Source organism: Microtus pennsylvanicus, chromosome 18, assembly GCF_037038515.1.
Source record: "Microtus pennsylvanicus isolate mMicPen1 chromosome 18, mMicPen1.hap1, whole genome shotgun sequence".
Classification (NCBI taxonomy): Eukaryota; Metazoa; Chordata; class Mammalia; order Rodentia; family Cricetidae; genus Microtus; species Microtus pennsylvanicus.
This window is the reverse complement of record NC_134596.1, coordinates 40,129,130-40,154,903: the sequence shown is the minus strand read 5'-3', so window position 1 is coordinate 40,154,903 and position 25,774 is coordinate 40,129,130. Positions and strand designations below refer to the sequence as shown.

The window sequence follows — 25,774 nt, the reverse complement described above, 5'->3', positions numbered from 1 at the left end:
TTAAGAAAGGGCTCTCAAAGCTGAAACATAACCTCAGCCTTTCGTTCTCTTATCTGTCCTCAAATGGATACAAAGGAACACAAGACTATGTATCAATAACCACAAAGGATGCCTAAGAAGCAAGCAAGCAAACTGTAAAGTGCTCTGAAAGAGATGGACTATAGCAGACAGAAACGGACCATAGTGCGATCCAAGGGAGCTCTTCCCTGGCACGGCTGACAGGTGGAAAGACACAGTGCGCTAAACCGGGGGTGGGGGAAATGGTTCAGGGCTGACAGACGGTAGAAGCATCGGAACACCTGAAATATCGTTAGCCCCATCATAACCCTGACCTTTCTGGATTCCCCGTCGGATCATTATTAGAACCTGGAGGTCCCTCTAGATGGGGCCAACTCTGTTCCGCTCTCCCCATTTGTAAACAACTTGTACCAAAAACGAAGCCTTAACCAGAGCTGGCTCTCCCGGCTGGAGGGACCGGGGTCTCAGCAGCGTCCCCTTGGAAAGGGCTGTGTTTGCGCTCATACCTGTGCTCTCCTCGGCCTGGTTGAAGCCGCAGATCTGGCAGATGCTCTGGACCCACTTATTCATGTCGGCCTCCGTCTCGGCCACCAGGTAGAAGGTGCGCTCGCTGGTCTTGATGTCGAACACGAAGCTATCCTGCAGCTCTTTCTTGTTGAACGTCAGGCCCGCATCCACCTGCTCGCAGAAGTTCAGGTTGATGATCCGCAGGGGTTTCTTGGAGTGCTCGTTCTTGTAGTATTCCAGAACATCTGGGTCGCCACTCATCCGGCCGCTCCGCAGTATAAACCAGCGCTTCTTCCAGGCCTAAATCACCAGAGCCACGGAAAGAAGAGGGAGAAAATGTCATGTTATTTCAAAGCTTTTATCAGGTCCTGGCATATCACAGATTGAGGATGGGTATGATGGGAGGGTAAGGCCTGGAGGGAAAACTCAGGTCATCATAGGAAGGCCCCACCAGATTGCTCAGTGGATAAAGGTACCTGCCACCACACTGAATGATCTGATCAATCCCTAAAACCTACGCGGGATGAACGTTATCATCTGACCTCCACATGTGTATCACGGCGTTTGTGTTCCACCAGATAAATATGTAATTGAGATTACCATATAAAGGAAGCCAGTTGACAGAGGAAGACGGGGACTTCTGGCCATTGGCTACACGGAACAAAACAAGAGCATTCCCTGCAAAACAACCCCCCAAGACTCAATCTCTCTGAACGAGGAAGAAGGAAAGTGCTGTAGGTCACCTAGAAAGAATCCAGGCTGTCAAAGTCAGAGGACCTGGGGCCTGTGCTGGCTCCCTAACCACTCCATTCTCAGTGTGGCATCTATCACTAACCTGTGTCCCTAGTCCAGTTCTTTATTCTGGGACACAAGAACCTGGCAGTCTCAGCAGGCGGTGACAAAGAACAAATCCCAAACAACCAGAAGCTAAATACAGCTGCAGAACTTCAGGTTGAGTGTGAGCTCTCCTGCAGACGCATTGTAAGATTCTTCAGCTAAGTTACTTATTTCTTTGGATCTTTCTCTATGAAATGAGAATTGTAACCACCACTAAGACCATTTACCCTATTTATTTATTTATTTATTTGGTGGTGAGCCTAGACTTTAACGGTTGAACCATCTCTCCAGTCCAAGAGGGTTATTTTTAAATACAAATGAGCTCATAGTGGTATAAATGTCAATATTTTATAATCATGATCACCATCACAATTCTTTCAACCTCCAGGAAGCTGAGCTAATTCTACAATATTTCACACACACACCTTTCATCCTTGTCCTCAATTATTTTTCAGTGTTCAATTCTCCCAAACTTGCTTCTTTCTCCATTTCTCTTGTTTCCTTGACAAAACCGCAACCTCCAGCTAAGTCTAATGTCCTACCTCTTCTGCCTGTTGATGACAGGCAAGGTGGGGTGAAGTAAGAGAGCTCATCGCAGACCGGCTTTCCCGGGCCTTCCCACGGGCCACTCACAATGTCCAACAATCCTGATCTCTTTATACCTCCAAAACCTCTACTCCTTTCTCATTTTCAGAGAAAATACAATCAAAAGAGATCTGGTGCCACCTTAACCGATGCACCTGCCTCCACAGGCACGTTCTGGAGAGTTCAGCGGCTCTCCTGATAATTTATAGCTGTCTTCTTCCCTAGGCACAGGCTCCCTCACTCCCCTGGAGCATCGCTTCAGTGACTGTGCACTCTCTAGAGTAGCCGCTTCATCCTTCCCTGCTAGAACCATTTCTGCCATCTCAGAAGGCTGGTAAAAGGTGTCTTGATTCTATGTTCGTCTCTCACTATGGCTCAGCTTTTCAATTCTTCAGTTAAGCTGCAAGCATTTTCTGTAGTGCTAGGTTCACTTGTTCTGTCTCCTCCTTATGACGGCACTTTCATCAGGCTGCTCCCCGCTGCACCTCTGGGATAACGCATCAAAGGCCTGAAGATCTCGGTGATGCCAACTTGCATCTTATTGTGACCTCTCAGGAACCTGTTTCAGTGGTCTGTAATTGACACACCTTCCCTATCTCACCTCCATTGACAAACTTTCCTCAGTGGGCTCTGGCATCCACATTTAACTGTCCACTTGGTATTGCTTTTCCAGATCCCAGTGCTGGTTTTTCTTTTTCCTGTTCTCTAAGCCCTAGAGTGTTCCAAAGCTCAGTTCTCAGTTGGCCTGCTTCTACGCCCACCTTTGGTTCAAGGCCATTTCCCAATGTCAGCCCCCAGCATAGTCCCATCTGAGGAACCCAAGCCCTATACCAGCTCTCCATTATCGAGCATTTCAAAACTAATATGTTAAAAACTGAACTCCCAGCCAGGCACAGTGGCTCATGCTTGCCGTCTCAGCATTTGGCTAAGACTGGACGGCTGTCAGTTTGAGGTCAACAGGAGTTACGTGGTATACAAACGAGACTCTGCCACAGCTCCTATCTACCTCCAAAATTTGACCTTCTAATATCCCTCAGACTCCTTTTTTCCCACCATCTTTCCTATCTTAGTTATGGCTGTAACATCCTTCCTGTGTCAAAGTCAACTACTCTCACATTCCACATTCAATCTATCAGCAAATTCTGCCAGTGAACAAGTTCAGAGTATCTCTCATCCCCCCGTTGTTCCCTCATTTCATTGTGATTGTGTGTCTGTGGTATGAAGTGTGTGCATGCTACCGTGTGCGCGAGTGCGCGTGTGTGTCAGGGGTCAGGTCTCCCCTCCACTACTTGCCTACTGAGGACTGACCTCAGGTCACCGGGTGTGGCGGCAAATGCACCATCTCATCAGCTCACAACTGCGTTGATTTTTACACCTGCCATGATTCTATTCAACAATCTAGTCACAAAAGTGAGGCTAGAAAGCAGGGTAGGATGTAAATCGGAATCACCGGTACTTCTCCACATGAAACCATCGTCTGTCCACTCAGAGTAAAAACCAATTTCCTTACAATGACCCCTTAGCCTAGGTTACAGTTTGGGTCTTGTGTGATTCCAAAGCTTTGGTCTCAGCGTGTAATGCTGTTTCGGAGGCTGTGGGATCCCTAAGAAAAAAGGCCAAGAGAGAGAGGCCTTGGGTCATTGGTGGCATGACTTGGAAGGGACTATGGGACTCTCTTTTTTTTCTCTGTTTGCTCCCTAGTCTAAGACAAGCAGCTTGCTCTACCATGTGCTGCTCCCTGTCATAGGTACTTCCTTCCTATAGCGTAAAACAACAGGGCCAACCGAAACTTCTAAAACCGTGATCCAAAGCAAGCCTCTTTCCCCTCTTTATGGTGCTGAGCATGGGCCCCAGGCCAGTGTTCTGTCTTTTCTCTATAGTTGACTGTCTCAGGTATTACAAAAACTTGACTAACGCTGCCTGGCAGGCCTGAACCTCACGCCAGTCTTGTCCGTTTTGTTGCTGCATGGCCTTAAACACTGCCAGGCGCACACCTCCCTCGGGCTCTCCGTTCCAGTCGCTCTCTCTGGGGCCCTTCTTCTCCTAGTGTCCCCATCCTGGTTCTTTACTTCAAGTGCTTATCCAAATGCCACACTGTTGAAGACACCACCCCTGTTTTCCCACCTCTCCCCTTGCCAACACTCAAACTCTTTCTCCTTGCCTGGCTTCCCTGGTGCCATTGGTCTCCTTAGTGTCCACCCCAGCCCTGTGGACACTCTGCACACAGTGTTGGAATGTAAACACCGCCAGCACAGGGACCCTTTCTTTCTCATTTGCGGTCCCTCCTGTGGGGTTTGGAGTGAGAAATGTCCTCCATAGGCTCCGAAATTTTAATGCTTGGTCCCTAGTTAGGGGTGGGTGTCGTCTGGGAAGTTCAGGAGGTGTACCTTTGCTGGGGAATGTGTCTCACTGGGGGCAGGCTCTGAGAGATTACAGCTTAACCCCCCTCCAGTTTGCTCTCCCTGCTTGGTGTCTGTGTTTGAAGATACATGGATGCAGCTTTCTGTTCCTGCTACCGTGCCTGTCACCTGCTCCCATGTGTCCCCCCACGATGGACTTTTATCCCTCTGGAATCATAAGCATGAGCCAACTCCTCTATAATTGCCTTGGTCAAGGTAAATTAACCAATACTCCTCCTTACTCCCATGTGATAGTCACAATTTTTAGAATAGTGCTTGGCACATAGAGCATAATCAATAAATATGTTCATTAATTGATTATTTTTTTTAGCATAAAGTCCTTATGACATTTACTTGGTCAAGGGAAATATACGTGAGGTCTGATAAACCTTCGATTAAGTTAAAATTGAAAACTGAGGTATTACCATATATAAGAAAGTTGAGGGAAATAAAAATGAAAAGCATATGATTATAGTCACATAAAAATCTTATCCTGGTCATGGTTTGTGAAACTCTATACTTGTATAGATGCATCCAGCAGGTGCTATATACAGCTATATGTACACTGTATATATACAGTATATACTATACAGTATATTATACAGTATATACTATACAGTATATAAATACCATGGTACATTATAAATAGTTTCACTAGGCCAGCTGCTGCTGGAGTTGAAGTACCCCTTCAGTGCCCGTCTCTTTGGAAAAGGCTGTCCCTAAATCATAGATGTGCAGGTGCACACATAAACAAACACAGACACTTCAAGAGGAAGAAAATGAGGTTGGCTGCAGATACTTTAAGAGCTTCCCAGGTTCTTCTTCCAAGGAAGTAGTCCAGACCAATAAATGGCTGCTGCAGAATGCTGATGTAGTCATGGCAGCGGGCAGCGCTGTCTCTAGTCACAACCCTCTTCTGCCATAACTGCTTTCACCTGTTCCTTGGTATTTTCACCTCTGTCCACACAGTGAATGCTCACTTAGTGTTTACCATGTTCCAGGCATTATCCTAGAGCAATGGTTCTCGCCCTTCCTAACACTGAAGCCCTTAACACAGTTCCTCAAGTGTGCTGACCCCAACCACAAAAAATTATTACTATTCTTAACTGTGATTTTGCTACTGTTATGAATCATAATGTAAATATCCCATATGCAGGACATCGGATACGTGACCCTGGGAAAGGCTCATCAACCCCTAGGTTGAGAACCACCGTGCTTGATACAGCAAGAACTTTGGATCTCAAACTGTTAATACCTTGGACTTTGGAACTTCTTTCTCCAAATCTGAATTTCAGTTAAACAACTGAAATGTTCTTATTTACTTTAAGTCTTTTGAGGCTACTAGGCTCGGTGTGGCCACCAGGTACTTGGCACGGTGTAAACACACGGGAACTAAGCAAAGATGTACTGGCATTTTTTTCATTCAATGAGAATATTCATTTATTCATTCTAAGAGGTTTAATTTAAAAAAATAAGTTTTAAAAACAGAAAATAAGAAAGGCGAGCAAGAGGATTACAGAAGAGAGAACAAAATGAAAGCGTATATAGATTACGATGTGAGCTCCTTAGCTCTGCCCTTCCATTCTGAGCAGAGTACATGATAAATATTTATGAAGGGGTTTGGGAGCGCTAGCCAAAAATCCCATGACCCAGATACAAAAACATTACTCTCGGAAACAGACACATAATGCAGAGACAATATGGGACACAAGTCCTGAACATGATGTTAAAAGAAAGTTTCCCAGGTCCATTCTCATATGCACAAAATCTTGAAAAAAAATTAAAGTGGATTATGGATCTGAGTGCAATTCAATAACCCAAAGAGCCAGGTAACTAAGTGCGGCTTATTATGAGGAGGTGGAGCTGATCGGAAACTAACAAATATAATCACCACACAGAAAGGCTAGAACTGAAAGCAAGGTTCTATCAGTGCAGAACAAAATACTCATTCATTTAAAAAACTTAGAAGATAAGAATATAGTTAAACTTGTAGAATGTGATAAGTTGCTTTAAAAAGACCAATATCTAAGATTATAGGTTATAGTGAAATCTGAAAGACCGACCAAGTTGGAAGTAAGACAAAGACAATCACTTCCAATACCATGCTGGAAGTTCCAGCCATGCAACAAAGCAGGAAACACATATAAGAAACATACAGACCAGGAAAACAGGACAAAGACAAAAGATAAGGAAAAAAACTGTCCTGTTTTCAGATGACGTGATTATTTATGCTGAAAACCCAAAAATAACTGCAAAGGACTTCCTAGAACATGGTGGTCACAGGATATAAGACAAGTAAAAAAAAATCCATTTGCTTCTAGTCTATTTATTCTGTAGTCTAGCAGTGAATTTGTTGGAATAGGCAATGAAAATATACATTGGAGCTGGGTTGGGAGCTCAGTGCTAAGTGTGAATAAGGCCCTGAGTTCAGCCCTCAGCACCGAAAACAAGGAAAAAGATAAGAAGAAAACACACAGGATCATTTATAGGCACCATTTTAAAAATAAAAAGTATAAATCTAACAAATCATTGTGCACGCTGGACATAAATGTTACAAACCATATAGTGTTGAGAAAATTAATCAAAGTAGTACTAGATGTTTGCAGATATACCATGTTCACAGACTAGAAGAATCAACACAGTACATCTTTTTATATATATATATGTTTACCACAATAATTATAAAAATATCAGTGAAAAGATTTGTTATGTAGACCAGTTTATTCTGTAGTATAATATATGGAAAGAAAAAAGGATGAAAATGGGCAAAACAATTTTTGAAAAGAAGATTATAATGGATAGAATCAGGGCACCATATTAAATTTTTTATGTATTTTATGAGTGTTTATAATTCTGTGTAACAGGTGTGTTTGTGTGCGTGGAGCACTTGGAGGCCAGAAAAAGGCAATTGGCACTGGGCACCCTGGCACTGAGGTCGTGGATGGTGGTAAACTGCCATGTTGATGCTGGGAATTGAGGCTGGGTTCTCTGAAAGTGCAGCCAGTACTCTGAACCAATAAAGTCATGTCCAGCCCCAGTGCGCATATTTCAAGTGTTCTAAATGTTTGTTAGTCTCGAGCAATCAAGACTATGTGTGCTGGAGGAAAGCAACAAACATACAGAACAGAGAACTGAGAACTAGATCCAAATGATATACTCACTAATCTTTATGTATTCCTATGGTTACATTTATTTAGGGGGTGGGCATGTGTACCACAATGCAATGGAGAGGCCAGAGGACAACTTGCAGGAGCCGATTCTCTCCTTCTACCACGTAGGGCCTGGAGATGAAATTTGGGTTGCCAGGTTTGTCAGCAAACATCTTTACACACTGAAATATCTCGCTGCCTCCCATCGATTTTTGATAAAGGGGCCAAGGAATGGAAGACAGACAGCCTTTTCAACGAATGGTGCTGGAGAAACTGGGTATCCACGTAGAAAGGGCCCAGGGAAGGAGTCAGGTACAAGCCTGTAACATCTACTACTCAGGGGGCTGAAGCAGTAGGATTATGGGTTCTGGGCCAAGCTGGCCCACACACAGAGACCTCGTATGGAAAACAAACAGGCTAACAAAACAGTAACAAAAGATGAATCATGGATTTGAAAGCAAAATGTCAAAGCGATAAAATATTTAAAGAGTAAACAAAGAGCTGGATGGCTCAGCAGTGAGGAGGGCTTGTCACTTTCCCAGAGGACAGGACTTAGGTTCTCAGCACACAGTTCCTGGAACTCCAGCTCCAGGGGATCTGACCCCGCCCCTCTGGGGACTTAGTGCACATGTGCATGGACAGACAGACTCCTCTCCAAATAAAAAATAAATGTTTTTTCAAAAGGTAAATAGGTGGAAATTTTTGTCTTATGATGAATCAACAAGTTTGTTGTTTTTTTTTAAGTAGTCAGTGAGAACAAAGATGAGTTTTATTCTGTGCTATGTGGGATAAAGAGGAGACGCAAGACACAACGATCCTTTTAAGTGACTTAAAATATTTATAAAGTTCCAGGAAGATAAGACATTGATGTATAGCCCTTGGAGAAGAAGCAGGGTTTTAAGCGTATCATAAAGAGAGACACAATATCCTAGCAGAACCCTGAAAAAGGAACTCAGACTTCTAGGGACAGAAGCAGAGAGGGAGGAAAAGGGAGGGAGGAAGAGGAGAGAGAAATGGATGACTATAAACACGAGGGAGCTCGTAAAGCACGGAGAGACGCTTTGCTTTGAAAAGATTGCACGGTACAAACAAGGCCTGGGCACGGGGAAAGATAAGACAGGTTTGGAAAATTCCGTGAGTCTCTTGGCTGCGGGAAGGAGGAAAGCAGAACTGGGAGGTCTCGCGAGGCCTTCAGAGCCACCCTAGGACGCTTTATGTTTATCGGTGTTGGGAGTCATCGCAAAGTGCACAGCAGCAAGAAATGTTAAATCGTGCTGTGCACCTACTTGTTAAACTGTTAAATAGTGGTCATCTAGCAATGAGGAAGGTGAGCCAGAGAAAGAAAAATAAATACGAGGCAAAAAAAACAAAAGGTAAAAAAACCCAACAACAACAAACCCAATCTATTTAGGAAGTCATTGCTACAGCTTTCTATGGTCAGAGAAAATGGCAGCCTACGTGAGGATAAAGTCGGAACATTAGCTTGGGCAATACAGTTGAGACCTCTCCTCAAACAAACAAACAAAACAAAACAAAACACCAAAACAGAAAAACCAAACTCAAAAAAACACCCAAAGGAATACATGAAATAAATAAATAGAGTAGTGATAATCAAGGCAGAGGAGTCAGAGCTTAAAGAAGTAGACAGACAGATACAATAATGTTAGAATTTGTGTCCAGCATCAAGTAGCTATCACCGTTTGCTCTGATGAAACAGAAGTGACTCTTTTCCTTTTGTACCCAAATCGAGTCAGGAAACAAAGCATTTCACAATGACCCAGACCACAGGGACACAGATGTGGGCACGGACGACCTGGACGTTGCTCCACTTCTGCTGCCCAGCGCGGGGACGGGGTGGGGGGGGTGTGGTGTGTGGCAGGTCATGCGGTCCTCTCTGTCCTTTGGGTCATGTCTGTAACTGTGTAGAACAAAGTCATGACTTCCTCCTACTGCTCTTTGGCAACCAGAAAATTAAAATAGACCCCAACTGGGACTTAGGGTGACTAAATCACACTTTGGGTATTCTACTGGTGACGGACTTAAAAAATCCTTGTCTATCAGCCTCCGGTGAGATTCTGTGGCATCGCGAATGAGTGTAGTGAGTACAAAGGCTGCTCGACATACGGAACAAGAACTTGACTGGTTTTAGGTTATTCCACATGCTAAAGCTGAACTGGACTACTTCCTACGGGGGAGTTAGTTCTCTTCTGTTTTCAGGAGGAACTTCCTAAAGACCCTTTTAGCTTCAGTCCTAAAAGCTAAAAGTACTTTTTTTAAAAAAATAATTTATTTTACATCCCAGATGAAGTCTCCCCACCGTCTTTTCCTCCCAGTCCCTCTCCCATCTCCTCTCTGCCTGCCCCACCCCCCTCCTCCATTTCTATTCAGAAAATGGCAGGCCTCCCATGAGTATCAACAAAACATGGCATATCAAGTTGCAGGAAGACTAAGAACCTCCTCTTGTATTAAGGCTGGGCAAGGCAACCCATCATGAGGAATAGGGTTCCAACAGCCAGTAGGAGAGCCAGAGACAGCCCTGTTTTGACTGTTAGGAGTCCCACAAGACCAGGCTAAGCAACTGTCAAATATGCAGAGTGGCTAGGTCAGTCCCATGCAGGCTCCCTGGTTGTTGGTTCAGTCTCTGTGAGCCCCTGTGAGCCCAGGTTAGTTGGTTCTGTGTGAGTTTTATTGTGTTGCCCTTGACCCCACTGGCTCCTGCAATCCTTCCTTCCCGTCTTCTGCAGGATTCCCTGAGCTCTGCCTAGTGTTTGCCTGTGCTTGTCTGCGTCTGTGTACATCAGTTGCTGGAGGAAGCCTCTCTGATGACAGTTAGGCTAGGCACCAATCTGGTCACAGGAGACTGTCAGTTCAGGCTACCTCTACAATTCCAGACTCTCCTGTTCGGTTTGAAGTACTATACCAAAGAAAATAGAACTCTTTTTGAAGTACTAAGGATTTTTCTTAGACCCTCTATGTAAACTAAAAAAAAAATGTTTAATACTGGAAATTCTGAAAAAGGAACAGCCTAGAGTAGTGATCGGCCAAGTTCCCCGGAAAGGGCAGACAGCAAACACTTTAAGGCACACGGTCTTCATTACAATTCCTCAGATCTACCTTAGCGTGAACACAGCAGTTTATGAGCAAATGGATCTTCGGGAGATACTATTCCTAAAGAGTGGTGCAGGGTTCTTTGCTGAGCCCCAGATTAAGGTAAAGTAGAAGGAATAGTAGAGGGTGTTCTCAGAGAACGTGCTTAACACATGGACGAGAGACTGGAGTTTCTTCCAACTGGACAGCCTCTCACGGTGTTCGCTAAGACAATCTGATATCACAGTACCTTATTTAACCAGACTACTCAGATTCTTGGAAGCAAGAGATGTGTTCTTCTGAATAGCCAAGCTAGGCAGAACCTTCTATCACTTTCTTCCCTGGCAGTTGGAAATACTTCTAGAACTCCACAATCTTCTGCTGTGCCTTAGGTACTGCACCACAGATAACAGAACTCTTCTTTGCTGGCTAAAATGTTCTCAGTGCCTACAATCATCTTTCTCCAGATCCTGTGGCTGGAGCTGTAGAATGGGCAAGGCATTTCTTGGAAGAGAGTTTTGCATAACTTCTAGAAATGGGTGTGTCCTTTTAACTTCCCTCTTTCCGATGAAGGTGAAACCAAAAACTGCCAAGAAGCCAGGAGGTGCCTGTCAAGTGAGGAGTATAGTCCATCGAAACCTAACAGAGACTATCACTTATCAATATATCACTCTATTAGATAGAACAGAAAATACTTTATCTTTAAAAATCTCCTTGCTTTCTTAAACAAAAAATCTCCATAGCTAACGCTAAATCTACTTCCACCCTGCAGACTTCCAAGTAATGGCAGGATTGGAATTCTGCTTTAAGCAATCATAGGCACAGCAGACTTGATCAGGCTGATGAGTATGATTATATCCTAATTTATTTTAGTGTAAAGCACATCAGGCTAGCCTCCTGTCCTGGTATACCGAGTACAAGCAGGGACAGAGTAGATTCCTGGAGGAGTTCTTCCAGAGAGCAGAGGCTCTGGAGTTAATGTTCTTCTAGGAATCTTTCAACTACTGTGGACCCCTGAGACGTCATACTCTGAGGGACTCAAAGGAAGCATTTCCTGAGCTCCTGCAACATGCTGTGTGCTTTCTGACCCTTATCAGATTTAATTCTTAAACCAAGGAGGGAAGATAATTATACCTCCCTGTTCACAGATTGGGTGAGGGGAGCTCAGAGACTCTACAACTTGCAAACATCACAGCCTCAGATCTTCTTATCCCAGAGGTTTAGTGAGAGCCCAGAAAAGAGCTGTAGGAGATCGAGACAAACTCCTGATAAAATCTGAGAAACACGGCCATAGAGTTCATGGAGAATATTCAAGTAATAGCTAAGTGATGATGGCAGAAGACAACAGCACCACCAGAATTCAGGCGTTAGCTCTGGGCGCAAAGTTAACCTGAGATGTGAGCCCCCAGGAAAAGGCAGAACAGTTACCTGCTCCTGACTTCTTATAAACGCTCGCTCAGCCTCCAGATGAACACAGAATTAGCTGTATCTAATCACAAGACTGTTACGTTGAGGTCAGGGCTCTCTTTATCTCAGCACTGAGCACGGTACTTAGGACTCATAGTGTACCAGATAACAGCGATAGTCACACTAAAGAGCAGGAGGAAAGAGTATCTGCTTTTCTGTTGGCAAAACAGGAAAAGCGAATGAAGCAGATGCCAGAGCAATGCCACACCTCTCCTGGGTGAGGTGGTACCGCACACACAGCAGACACACAATGGGCATCCAGGCAAACTCGTGCTTTATATCTGAAACTACACCAGTTACAGGTTGTAGTGGGCAGAGCCTAAACCAGGGGAGGAACTTCCAGTGAACCACAGTGGTTAGTTCAGCAATCAGCACACAACCAAGATCCAACTCCGGCACCATTTTCTATGTTAATTCAAGCTCTCTATCATTGTACAGGGGCCTGTGATGATTTGGTTCTGAAATGCAGAGATTGCTATTTGCCACCCAGGGACAGTTAACCCAGAGAGAGCGGAGTTCTAAGATGAATCCTGTCCAGGTGTGGTAAAGAAGTGGGAACAGGGCAATCAGAAGTCCGTTAGTCCAAGCTCCGTGGGGATGACGGCGGAGACAGGAGTGGGGTAGCACGACAGAAACGTGAGCCCTAAATCAAATTCACTTTTGAGCCAGGTCTCTCCTCGGGTCTGTGGGCTTAGATCGCTAGATGCTCATTTAAACCTTTCTCATGGATTTCCTCTTACCTACAAAAACCTTCCTCTTCCTCTGAGCCCTACTCTGCCTTGAGAGAGACAGGGAAACTCACAGCAGAGATGATATTTGGGCTGGATGGTAAAGGATGGAACATTCCACCAGCTGAAGGAAGAAAAATATTACAGGGGAAATATTCAAGCAAGGAGAACGAGTCAGATTGACTCGATTCTTGAGGAAGTTATGGTTAATAAGGTCAGTGCGATGAACTGTGGCTGCTGAATCATTTTCCTAGGGGACAGAGTATTGGGCTTCTGTGAGCCTGTACTTATGTTGCATGCTGGTTTTTGAGGCAGGGTTTCACTATGAAGCCTTGGTTGTCCTGGAACTACATCTGTAGACCAGGCTAGCCTGGCATTCAGAAATCCGCCTGCCTCTGCCTCCCACGAGCTGGGATAAAAGGCGTGCGCCAGTATGCCCGATTCTAGTCACCTTTTTAAACACAACCCTAGTGACCTTTTTAAAAGATTAATCTTGTTTTCAGTGTTTCTGTTCATAGACGCTTTACTTATTTAATATAGATATTATTGACTTATTAGCACAAAACTCAGGGTCAACAGCATGAAAAAAGTTTATTGGACATAATTCTTTTCTCAGTTAAACATACCCAGTCTTCTTTGCTTAGACACACATGACATAACACCTCAGCATTGGAAGCACTCAGTAGAACCACTAACAGAAAACATGAGAATTACACACACCTACAATTGTGAAGGGTCCCTCTGGCCTGTAACCACTGAATGGAAGTATGCTTGAACCACTTCTGGGGAAATAATGGCAGTTTGGACCAGGACAGTGGCAAAATGAAGATAACAAAGCATAGATTTCAGAGACTGCAACACCAGGCAGTGAGCTGAATACGAGGGATGCAGAAGAATACGGAGAACTCCACGGTTTCTAGCTTAAACAACACCTGACATTTCTAGCGTAATCAGTTCAGCGGGCTACATCATGACTTTCACAGAAGAAAATCCCAGCTATCTTTCTGAGACAAGGCCATTATAATGCATTCTATCCATTTCTGCCCCGACCATGTCAAAGACAAAGGGTCCATGTGCATTTGACACGTTTGAGGGGGGACAGATGACATCTGGGAAACCAGAGAGCCTTCTTCAGTCGTTACATTGCCTTCTAGGAGATTGATTCTTCACAGGTCAGGCTAAGCTTCCTGCAGAGGACTCAAAACCCTTTAATGGAATTACCTCTCCCATTGACAAAGAAACAGAAGCTGTTGCCAGTCATTTGAGTTTTAGCAATGGAGGTCATTCTGTTGAGGGACAGCACCGTCATGTCCTTGAGTAATCTGATTTAAGCCATGTTTTAAAAACTGAATTAAGCAAAGGTTAGTATGAAAAACTAAGCACAGTTAAGTGAAAGGCAGACAAATAATGTTCATAAATACAGCTAACTAGTTCCCTTGGGAACAGAGACTTCTTGCATCAAACCCCCATCCCCAGATGAGACTCCGTATTTTCTTAAGTACTATCTGTGTTCTAGCCTTGCCATTATCCTTTCATGAGCCTTAGCCATGAAAGAGCGCCAGGGCCTCCTTTCACAGGACTGCCAAATGCTTCCTGGGGTTCTTTTCTCCCTTCCCTCACTGTCTGTAAACATTCTAGACGACAGGCCAAACAGAAGCTTTGGGAAGGCAAGCCCTGCAATTTTGAGTTTTGGGATGATCTCTGTCAGAATCCTATTACCCTTCCAGGAGTCTATCCTTCCTTATTCTCGGAGGAAAGGTGGGAACTCAGCCTTTCCTTCCCCGTATGCTAACACACATGGAGTGCTTGGTTCCGATGACTTCTCAGAATACCAGCTCTTATTTGCATTTTAAAAATTGCTTTATGTCAGAGACAACAGGGGGAATAGCTTCATCATTTTACAGATCACAGACCAGAAAATAGTAGCGACCTGCATGGATGTGCACGGTGGAGCGGAGTCAAGAACTCAAGTCTCCTCTAGCCAGACCATAAATCATTGTGCTTTTATTGAGGGTGGAGGAGAGACAGAGAGAGAGAGAGAGACAGAGAGAGACAGAGACAGAGAGAGACAGAGACAGAGAGGCTCCACACATTCCCCAGCCCTTCACAACACTTCTTCTGAGACAAGGGTCTCACTTTGTATCCCAGGTTGGCTTTCGGCTCACGACAATCCTCTGGTCTCCTCCTATATGCTAAGATTACAGGTGTGCGCCATCACACCCAACCAGACCAGCCATGTAAATTGCAAAAAAATAAAAAAAAATTCCTAGTATTGTTCTATACAATGTATACAGATGTTAGGCTACAAGATCGGTAGCAGATTGAAGGTCAGGATGTTAGACAGGACTGAATCCTGAGTTTTCAGACAAGAGAAGAGTCCTCCATTAAGAGAGAGACTAGTTTTCCTGAAGCTCTTGCTGCTGTCTTCCTTTTAAAATCTGATGTGCATGGGTGCTTTGCAGGCCTGTATGTCTATGTCCTATGTGTGTGGGTGTTTTGCCGGCCTGTATGTCTGTGTCCTGTGTGCATCCTGAGTTCAGAACAGGACCTGGATGCACTTGGAACTGAACTCACAGATGGTTGCGAGCTGCCATGTGGGTCCAACCTAGGGCCTCTGGAAGAGCAGCCACTGCTCTTAATGGTTGAGCTATCTGCCCAGCCCAGTTGAAGCATTCCTCCTAACTTAGCAATTGCTGTTGCCACCTCACCGGTTCACAGGTGTCTGTACACAGAGGAAGATGCTGGTCCCTTCAGGAAACAGCACCGATGCATTTTCATCTCAAGACATCCTTATCTCAAGCTATCTTTCTCTGGTTCTATGTAGCTGTACCCTGTGGTTGAATGAGTATCGGAGTCTAAATATTCCATTTCTCACCATTCTGATTCTGGGATATAGGGCTCCCTCTGTGGCTGAACCACGCCATCAGCTCCCACGGTTCTCCAGATTATGCATGACTTCATGACTCAATTCTTACAGTTAGTCCCATGTTACTATACACCTCGTCCATCCTATTGGTTCATTTCTCTGAAGAACCCACACTGATGCAGACACTAGCTATGTAAAGTTTTCAATCAATTTCTATGAGGAAAATGAGTCAATACACTGGATGCTCTCTCCCATTAAGCGACATAGTTGAGAAGCAGTATGGATATGTGCCTATTTCTGTCTGTACGTGCGAGGACAGAATCAATAAAGGGAGCGATCCAGAAGGACAAGATACTTGCCAGTACTAAAGAGCATACATAATGGCTGCTTTAGTTAGGGTTTCTGTTGCTGTGGAGAGACACCAAGACCATGGTAACTCTTAGAAAGAAAAAACACATTTAATCGGGGTGGCCTGCTTACAGTTCAGAGGTTTAAGCAGGCAGCATGCAGTCAGACAAGGTGCTGGAGTGGTTCTGGAGAGTTCTATATCTAGCACAGGCAACAGGAAGTGGTCTGCCTCACTAGGAGAGTCTTGAGCATATATAAGACCTCAAAGCCTGCCTCCACAGTGACACACTTCCTCCAACAAGATCACACTTGCTCCAAAAAGGCCACTCCTCCTAATAGTGCCATTCCCTTTGGGGGGCATTTTTTTCAAACCAACACAGTGGCCAATAAAAGAGTACCCCAACAGTTAGAAAGCACCGGTGTTTGTGTACACTGACCAAGTAGACTGACTTCAGTGTGCTTCAGGAAAACACTTTAGCCTGCAAGGTAGGCTAGATTAAGGAGCCACTGTCTCATTTTTTTTCAGGTGTATTTTATCAACTTTTAGCATGCATCAGAACTACCTACTGCATTTTTTACAATACAGATTTCTGGGCCCCAAGAAATTCCAAGAATTTCTGATTTAGGAGGTCTGGGATTTAGAAGAATGTAAGAATTTATGTATTTTTTAATTAATATTTTTACATTTCAGTTTATTTATTTTGTGTAAACATATGAATGTGTGTATGTTCATACACTCGTGTGCCACATCATGTGTGTGGAAGCCAAAGGATCACGTGCAGGAGTCAATTCTCCTTTCCTGCTGCGGGGTTAGGCCATGCGGCCTGGTGGCAAGTGCTTTTCCCTTCGAGCCATCTCATAGGCCAGACTTGATTTTCTATTAAGTTTTAGACGCTGCCACTGTCTCTAGATCAGTTTATTGTTCTTGTTTCGTTTGTTTGTTTTGGGTCTTCAAGACAGGGTTTGTCTGTGTAGCCATGGCCGTCCTGGAACCGCCTCTGCCTCCTGAATGCTGCGGTGGAAGGTGTGCACCACCACAGCCAGCCTAGGTCACGTGTGAGGCACAGCAAGTTCTGAGGAGCATTAACATTCGGGTCCCAACGCCACCACGACAGGACAGTGTTTTATTATTCTGGCGAACTAAAGGACTGAGAGAAGGGGCCTTCAATTGCAGGTAAGAAACTGGAGTAGAAAAGAAGCATGTGAGTCACAATCACACAGCAAGAGAAGTCACAAGCCACGGCACAGGCTCCAGTCATCTTAAGAAAGAAGCCAAGCTCCACGCCTCCACCCAACACCAATCAGCTATCGGGCCCCATGACCTTGCCAATTCGAGCAATTCGAGAAGAAACTCCTTTAACTTTTTATTCAGGTGAGACCATATTTTATCCTCTGGTTGTTTCTTTGGAGAACTCAAATTCACACAACTTAAATATGGGGAGGATATCGCTGTGAATGTAACAGTACCCTAAGGGAGCATACAAAGAATTTAGTTTTAGGGTGAGGTTAATCATAAGACACAAATAGATTTCCAATTGTGATATTTATGTATTTACTGTCTAAGACTTGTAAATTAGTCAAGGGAATGAGGTGCAAACCTCAATTACGATGCTGAACAGAATTTAAACAAATTTACAGTAACATTTGACTGTGCAATAAAAAAATCAATTTTCTAAGTTTTGAAATGAAACATAGGATAAAGCATAAGTAGACAACATTCTTCTACAGATACTGAGTATCTGTAATGCTAAGTGCGTAAAAAAAAAAAAACTTGAGTTCAACTTCTACTTACTATCTATCTAGTCTCAAATCTGGTTGGCCAGGCACAATAAACAACTTGTTATTCTAATATGAAACATCTTGTGAAGGTTAAGAAGGAGAAACCAGAAAAAAATATTAAAAATATAGAAATAAGTTTTAAAAATCAAAAACTAAAAACAACCAGCCAACCAACCAAACAAACAAGCAAACAAACAAAAGGGTCTCATGAGATGGCTCAGTTGATAAAGGAACTTGCTAACCAAGACTGATGAGTTGAGTTTGATACTGGGACCCACACAGCAGGAAATAATTGATTTCCTGTACATTGTCCTATGACCTTTGCAGGCACGTGTGCGTGCGTGCGTGTGTGTGCGTGCGTGTGTGTGTGTGTGTGTGTGTGTGTAAAATAAATGAAATGCAAAATAAAATACCTAAGGGGAGAATGGGCTCCAAGAATTGTGGAAGACAGAGACTCAACTATTCTACCTTGAGAGTGGAGACAAGGATACGTCAAAATGAAAGAACTGAAGAAACCCTAAAATGCAAGCCCATGGAGCACAGAAATGTGTGGCATCTGCAGAAGTGGCAAGTTCTTTCATGAGTTACAGGGAAGGATGTGGCAGACATTGTAGCCATGAGGTAACCATAAAGTACAGTCTCCGACTGCCACATCAAGAAATGTGAACTTAGCACCTTCATGACTTGGTTTTAAAGAGTGAACGAAGCTGCTCACAAAAGAGACAGGGAATATAAAAAAAACAGGAAGTAGAGAAAAGGAATTAAGAATGAGAATGTAACATTTTAAACATAGCTCAAAAACAAAATTAACAATATTGCTCAAAAATATATACTTACGATAAAAATATAAATAAAGCCAGGCAGGTGAAGGCAAGCAGGCGACCACAAAGGTCATGTTAACTGATGGCAGAAGAGTGTCAGTATGGTATAAATTAACCAAGAAGGGACATACAGAGTTTTTCGGCTGCTAGTGACAGGCAGGGGTCTTTCCTTTATGGCACAGTATATTTTATGCACTCTTTGTATGTATATTATATTTCAAGATAAAAAGTTGAGGACATATCATGTGGGAGTGTCATATATCAATCTGTTTATTTCATTGGTTAAGTAATAAAGAAACTGCTTGGCTGGCCCTCATAGGTTAAAACATAGGTAGGCGGAGTAAACAGAACAGAATGCTGGGAGAAAGAAACTGAGTCAGGGAGTTGCCATGATTCTCCCACTCCAGACAGACGCAGGTTAAGATCTTTCCTGGTAAGCCAGCTTGTGGGCTACAGCAGATTATTAGAAATGGGCTAATCCAGGTGCGAGAGCTCGCCTAGAAGAGGCTAGATAGAAATGGGCCAAGCGGTGTTTAAAAGAATATAGTTTCCGTGTAATTATTTCGGGTAAAGCTAGCCGTGGGGGCGGCCGGGTGCCGGGGACGCAGCCCGCTGCTCCAACTACAACAGACATAACTGAAAATATCGTGGAGGCTGGAAGACATTGGGAACAGTGAAAAATGAAGAGAGGTCACGACAGTGTTGGACAAGGGGATGTCACTTCAGTAAAGAGAGGATTCGAGGATTATTTAGGAATTAGGTCCTAGTAACCCATTAGAAAAGGAATCTGAGGGGAAGAGGCACTGCAAGCGACTGGGAGCTTGGAACACTAAAACGATAAATGGGAAAAATATTAAAAGTAGCAGACTTGTAATTTTAGAAGAAATTACTATCTGATCCACATGCCACAAAATGTCTAATCATGGGGGAGTGAAACGGCTCAGGTGGTAAGAACCCTCGCTGCCTAGACTGAATTCCATCCCCAGAGACCACATGGTAGAAGGAACAGAGCAACTCCATGTTGTCTTCTAACCACGTGCCTGACCCCCTACACATACATACACACAGTAACTTAATAAACAAACAACAGTTTATATACCTCTGTCTTTTAGCACACTTTTAAGGGTGTGAAGCCATCAGCCCTATCAAATTCCACAATATCTTTTCTCAAGATGGATCTAGTTCCAACTTAAAGAGTCAAGGTGTCAGGACATAGTGGTCTTCAAAGAGCAGAAGCGCTGTCCAGGATGGCTGGAACTGTGACTCTGTGTGATGGTACCTGGAGCTCTGTAGGCACCATTGCTCAGGGGACAGGTATACAAACTAAACCTGTATGGAATAATAGTCTCCCGTAACAAAGCGTTGTCACCTGGCTCCCTCAAATGTCAGTGGAGCCCGTTTCTCCTCAAAGAAATGGAAAAGGCCGAGATCCTATTATTTCTGCAAGTGCAACAACCCAAATGGAATTTACGATCTCTTAACCAGAACCAGGCCCGTGCTCAAAAAATGTGTGGTTAAAAATAGCTTAGAGAACAGCAGATTTAAATTAGCTCGCATTGAAAAGGGGGTATTAATAGAAACTTAAGCTATTTATAGCAGTGGATCTCAGTCAGCTATGGAAGCTGGTGACCCGAAGCCTGCAGCTCTCTGCCTCTGCGGCCTTGGCGTCTATGCTGTACCGCGGAGCTGCAGCTTCATAGATGCGGGAAGGGCAAAGGCTGTGCCCATTGGTACAAACCTGGGCCCCATAGAAGCCAGCAGAAAGAGGACCCACAGGGCTATGTCCTACAGCTTAAGAATAAGTGTTAGGGAGCTCTCTACATAAGACGTGTGCATCTAAATCTTTTTTCCCCTCTCCAGTTACTTTTGTATGGAATTCTACCATTGATCATTGCTTCAATTTTATCATGAATACTAAAGTTGATAATTTATTTCCAGTGTTTATTATAAGTGATACTCTATGAAGCATGTACAATGGTAGGAGGCTGTTCTCAGATAAAAAGGGCTTCATTCTTGTTGGGGAAATAAAACCCTGAACACAACCAAAAAAAAGAAGCATTCACCTATTAACAACTGAAAGTAGTTTTGGCGCTAATTTGGTGCTACAGAATTCTCTAAATTTGGGCTTTTTCATGGATCTAAGCCTGTTTCTCCAATTATTACACAAAGATCTTAGGAGGGCAATTGTGAGAGTCGGGTAATGGAAATGAAAGGGTGTTTTATTTCTTTGCCTATATGGAGACTATTAATTTTCCAATACAACTTGTTATAGAAGAAGAAAAAAATGTATTTAATATAGGAATGCTTCAACAAAGTGGGCAGCACTTGAACTAGGCTTCAAATTCGTGCTTAGGGCCGTAAACCTATTACATCACCGAGCGTTACATCATGACTGGGCCAGGCATGACATACTAGTGTATTGCCTAATGAGCTGCTTCAACAGCACCTTCCTATGTTTGCTGATTCTTCCCATAAATACCTAAGATGCAGGATGTTTGCCAGAAGGGTTAGACCCTCAAGCCTGTGCCCTTGTGCCTCATGGAGGGCAGTCTTTTAGGAGGGAGCAGCCCCCTAAATAGGAGTCAACCAGCAGCTCAACCAGGTTGGGTCAGGCAGAGGCCAGAGCTCTGCAATGGAAGGTCCAGAGAGAGGAGGCGTGGGAGAGCTCTCTCGGCGATTTTACCAAAAGAATAATGCTGTCCAGTATGGGATTTATGGATAGAAAAATCCAGCTTCAGTGCCTTGCTGCCATGGCTGAGACTAGTGATTTCCCCATTAGCTTTAGACCTGGAAACAGTTTGGGGAAGAGGGAATTATATCATAAAACACAACGTCGCATAAGACGCCCTAAGCTGAGGACAAAGCAGGATGGGTACCTGTTGGTGTTCATAGAAAACCCTAGGTCAGCCTGACCTGGGAGAAAAACCCAAAAGGATATATCGTTTCCACATAGCTCTTCAACAGGAAGGCACTAATGGAAAAGCAGGAGGAAGTTTTTTTGAGATCCCTAAGTTGTGGGGTCTTTGCCTTGGCAGTATCCATGGACACCCAGCATCTATAAGTTAATTTAATAATATCACTTTATAATATTTGCTTGTCTCATCTTCACAGTACATGACTAGCCACCATTGTCCCATTTGAATAGCAGATTATATAAAGTTATCAGAAGTCACAGTCGTGACTTCTTTACCTTCTTACAAGGTCTTTGCTGACTAAGATCCATCTCTGACCAATGGAGGCCTGCCTCAGACAGACCACACGTCTCTCAGAGATTACTGCAACTTTCTGGCCTGGAATCCCTATTACAGAAGGAGGGGTTGGAAACAATAAACGTTTACACTGATTCATAGTATTATGTCAATTTTTGATCTAAGCACCATTTTTGGGTTTAGTCTGTAATCTGTCGTTTATTGCATGATCCTCGACACCTTGCAAATTCTTTGGTGTAAAGGTCATGGAAAAGTTTATTCTAAAAGGTTATGCTAAGAATCAGATATGTGTACCTTGATATATAGGTTTTAGAATTATTGTGGAATTTTATTTCACCCTTTCCCCTTTTAAATTCTCCAAATGGCTTGGGTGAATGCAGATGTGAGATAGATGGTGTCCCTACAATAATAAAGCATGTGACTCACTGAATCAGAATCCTGGGCTGTTGTAAATATTAACGGCCAGGTCTGTTTTACATGTCTGTCTCATGTCAAGAGCTCCATGTGATGCTGACCAGATTCAGATGTCAAGCGAACGGTCCCTTTACTTCCCTTCCTGGCTTGGTGCTTGTGTGAGTGACTGAAATAGACAGGGCTTGACACTCCTGGCAGGAGACAAAGGCACAATCCTGCTAGAGACAGAATGCAGGATTCCATGGCATTCCCTTATCTGAGGATCACTGGGGATCATGAGCCCTACAACTGTCCAGCAATGCAGTTTCCCCACGCCCCAAATAGGCTGACTCATTTTACTCAGGGTACGCCGTGGAGCCCTGCCAAATGCAAGCCGCGGAACATGTGCCAGGCTTTTCTGGGAGCCAGATCATTACTGCCATAGTCATTACAGCAAACAACAACAAAAGCCTCTAGGTGCAAATTATCACACATAATAAACTTAATTTAAGAAACACTGAAGAGATCTTTAGCTGCATTTTAATTTACGCGGCACTGTTTATCGCACAAGTGCCCTGGGGCCACGCAAAGTGAAAACAAGACATCGGTGCAGGACAGTGTACCATTCTAAACCCACCTACCTGCCGCCCTGCCCCCCAAAGTGACGAGGAACACGGAGAAGACCGTAAAGAACTCTGGCCCACCATACCGTGAAGTTCTAAATCCCGTTTCTACCTGGATCAGTAGTTATGGTTTAGATCTGAAATATCCCCCCAAAGTTCATGTGTTGAAGGCTGGCTCAGTGTAGCAGCGTTAAAAAAAAAAATAGTGCCTGTTGGGAGGCGAATAGATCCTAAGGGTTTTCAGAGCTTAACAAGCTGCTCAAAGGCAGTAGAGACTTCAGGAGGTGGGATAGTTGGAGGGGGCAGGTCACTAAGGATCTGTACCTGAAGGGTGGCATTTTCCCTCCACTCTCTCTTCTCTCCCCTTAGCTTCCTGGCCACCAGGATGTGAGCAGCTCTGCTCGACCACACAGACCACACACACCACACACGTTGTAATGTCCTGTCTCACCACAAGGTCCAGAGTCAGAACATGCCAGAGATGAAATCAAAGGATTTATTCTGGCTCACAGTTTCAGAGATTTTAGTCCATGATCACTGTTGACTCTAAGTAGATTGAGTCCAGTGTGATTCATCTGCAGAAGGACTAAGCTGGGAGGGTGCTGTTAAAAAGGACCATTCGGGCTTAGGCTGGCCTCACGCGAGGCACTTGACGTAGGGGTCACACGTAAAGCAGGCTTAGTCACTAATACCACAACAATCCATGCCAGGCGTCCTCTCCCCAAATGCCCAGAAAGTGTTCTGACGGCGACAGAAAGATGACAGGTGAGGATAACTCTCAGCATCAGAGACCCTCCATGATGAGTCCTTACTATACCACATTCTCCCGTGCTGGCTTTAACACTCATGGCCCTTAGGAAGCGAGGACCGTTACCTTTATTTTACAGATGAACTAATTTGGTTGATGAAGTGGGTAAACATTTTACCTAAAGTACCCCACTTGGATCTCAGGTTAGCCAGGTGGCCTTGAGCAAATCCCTCAGTTTTCCTGGGCTACGGATTCCTGATCCTAAGCGAAGATAAACAAAGCCTCTCTCTTCGCTCAAATAATGTTGTCAGGGACAACATGCTACACAGAAAATTAAAATATCAGGTGCTGATTAAAATACTGTGTCTTGTTCCAACTTCACTGCAGCTGCTGGTGAGTAGAGACCACACAGTATCTTTTCTAATTCCTAAAATTAAGACTATATTGTGTATGCTGATGGAAAAATTATTTAGCCATCTTTTGACCCATTAACGGCATGCTCATTTCTGTGCCAGGTGACATGTGTGAGCTTGTGTGCCGACTGTGAGATCTTAGACAGGAAGGAATCCATGAAAGGTGTGGCGGTTAAATGAGCACTTATGAGGCGTCCGGTCACAAGAGTGGAAACTAACACAGCCGCAGCAGGGGGTGAGCACAGATAGGCCCAGACAACAGGCTCAGGAGAGACAGCAGAGTGATGAGCGGCAGAGAGACCATGTTGGCAGGGGTGCAGACACGGATAGATTAAAGGATGCAGGCGTCTGTGGCCATAGCTCAGAAACAACAGAAAGAAAACCCATGATGGTAAGGTGGTCAGACTTGAGCAGACGCAGGCAGGGTAGGGCGCAGACTCTGGAAGGTTGGCTCCTATGCACCGTGGACCTCGAGCGGCGTTCTTATTTCGAAGGAGTGTCTTTTGACCAACTCTGAATGCCTCAGATCCAGGGCCGTCACCCAAAGGGAGGGAACTGGCACAGCAGTTAATCTGTCTCAGCTGCGTGCTTCTCCCTTCTCCAGGAATAATGGGAGGACACTGGTGAAGGGAGCATCTGGCGGCAGCGAGGATCCATTCCTCCCTGGGCTGGGGCCGCTGGCTCATTCTTGGAAATCATAAACAATAGAGAATGGAGAATCGTTCTTTTCATCCCTTCTCACTGCATTATCCCAGCGACCCAGTCCCCTAACAATGGCACAGTTTGTGCTATGCTTTCCCTTCATCCCTCTCCTCTCTACCCCGCATAACGGAGATGCTGTGCACCAGGGGCCACAGAAGCTGTCATCCCTTGTAGCTTCTGACAGTCTGCACGGGTCAGGAGGCTCCTTCCGAAGGGGCTGTAGGCACGTAAGACGGGGAAAGGTCTAGGAAGGACTATTTTTCTCTCTAATCGGCAACAGATTTTAATGACTTCCAGGGAGGAAAGTGAGATTTAAAAAGTTATCCTCATATGTTTCCATAGTTGAAAGATTGTATAGGGTCAAAATTTCATTTCTAGACATAATTGCTAGAAATAATGGTCTTTTTCATTTTAATCCCTGGATGTAACTAGTTTAATTCAAATTCATCAATTTGACAATGAGTCAGGTTGTCTTCCCTTTCCTTAATGAAAACTGCTTGCTAAATTTTCAAGATTTTTTGCAACCCGGAGGACTTCAAAATGATAGTGTGCAACCAGCCACGTTGGGAATATTGACGCCATGGATGTTAGTAAATGCTTCGAAATAGAGGCTACTACTACTCTTTCCCTGATAACCCACTGCTAAATAAATCCCGGCACACTTCTGTCCGATAGCCGTAGAGATGAAAAGGGATGGCTCCCGTCCTGGCAAGTTCTACCTATTGGTTCTAGCTGTGATGAGGAAAGGTTGTTGAGTAGGGTTCGGAGACATCGTGTGCGGTTATCATTAATAATACACCAGAAGATGTTTATGACATTGTGCACATGATTCCAATACTTAGAAGCTAAGATGGAGGAATCAAAGTTTAAGGCCAGCATGGGCAACTAAGTGAGACTTTGTCTCAAAATAACAACATGAAAACCAAAATCTTCCCAGACTAAGAAGGGAGGAGGGGAAAGTGTCTTCACTTAATCCACGTCCATATTCCCTAACATGCCCTAATTTACAGATGAAATAAAAGCCCCACAGAAGGAAAGTACCTTCCCCGAAGCCAGAGTTGTGGGGCTCAGGCTGAAGTAGTCGGTGATCCTGAA

General features: G+C 44.1%; 1 protein-coding gene across 1 annotated transcript in view; it reads right to left on the bottom strand.

Annotated features, from left to right (window-relative positions):
- Nucleotides 1-25,774, bottom strand: part of Gab2 (GRB2 associated binding protein 2) — a 126,752-nt gene that overhangs the window by 37,370 nt on the left and 63,608 nt on the right. The window contains exon 2 of the mRNA XM_075952320.1: nt 525-825. Coding sequence (XP_075808435.1) covers nt 525-825 — 301 coding nt within the window. The remainder of the gene's footprint in view (nt 1-524; nt 826-25,774) is intronic.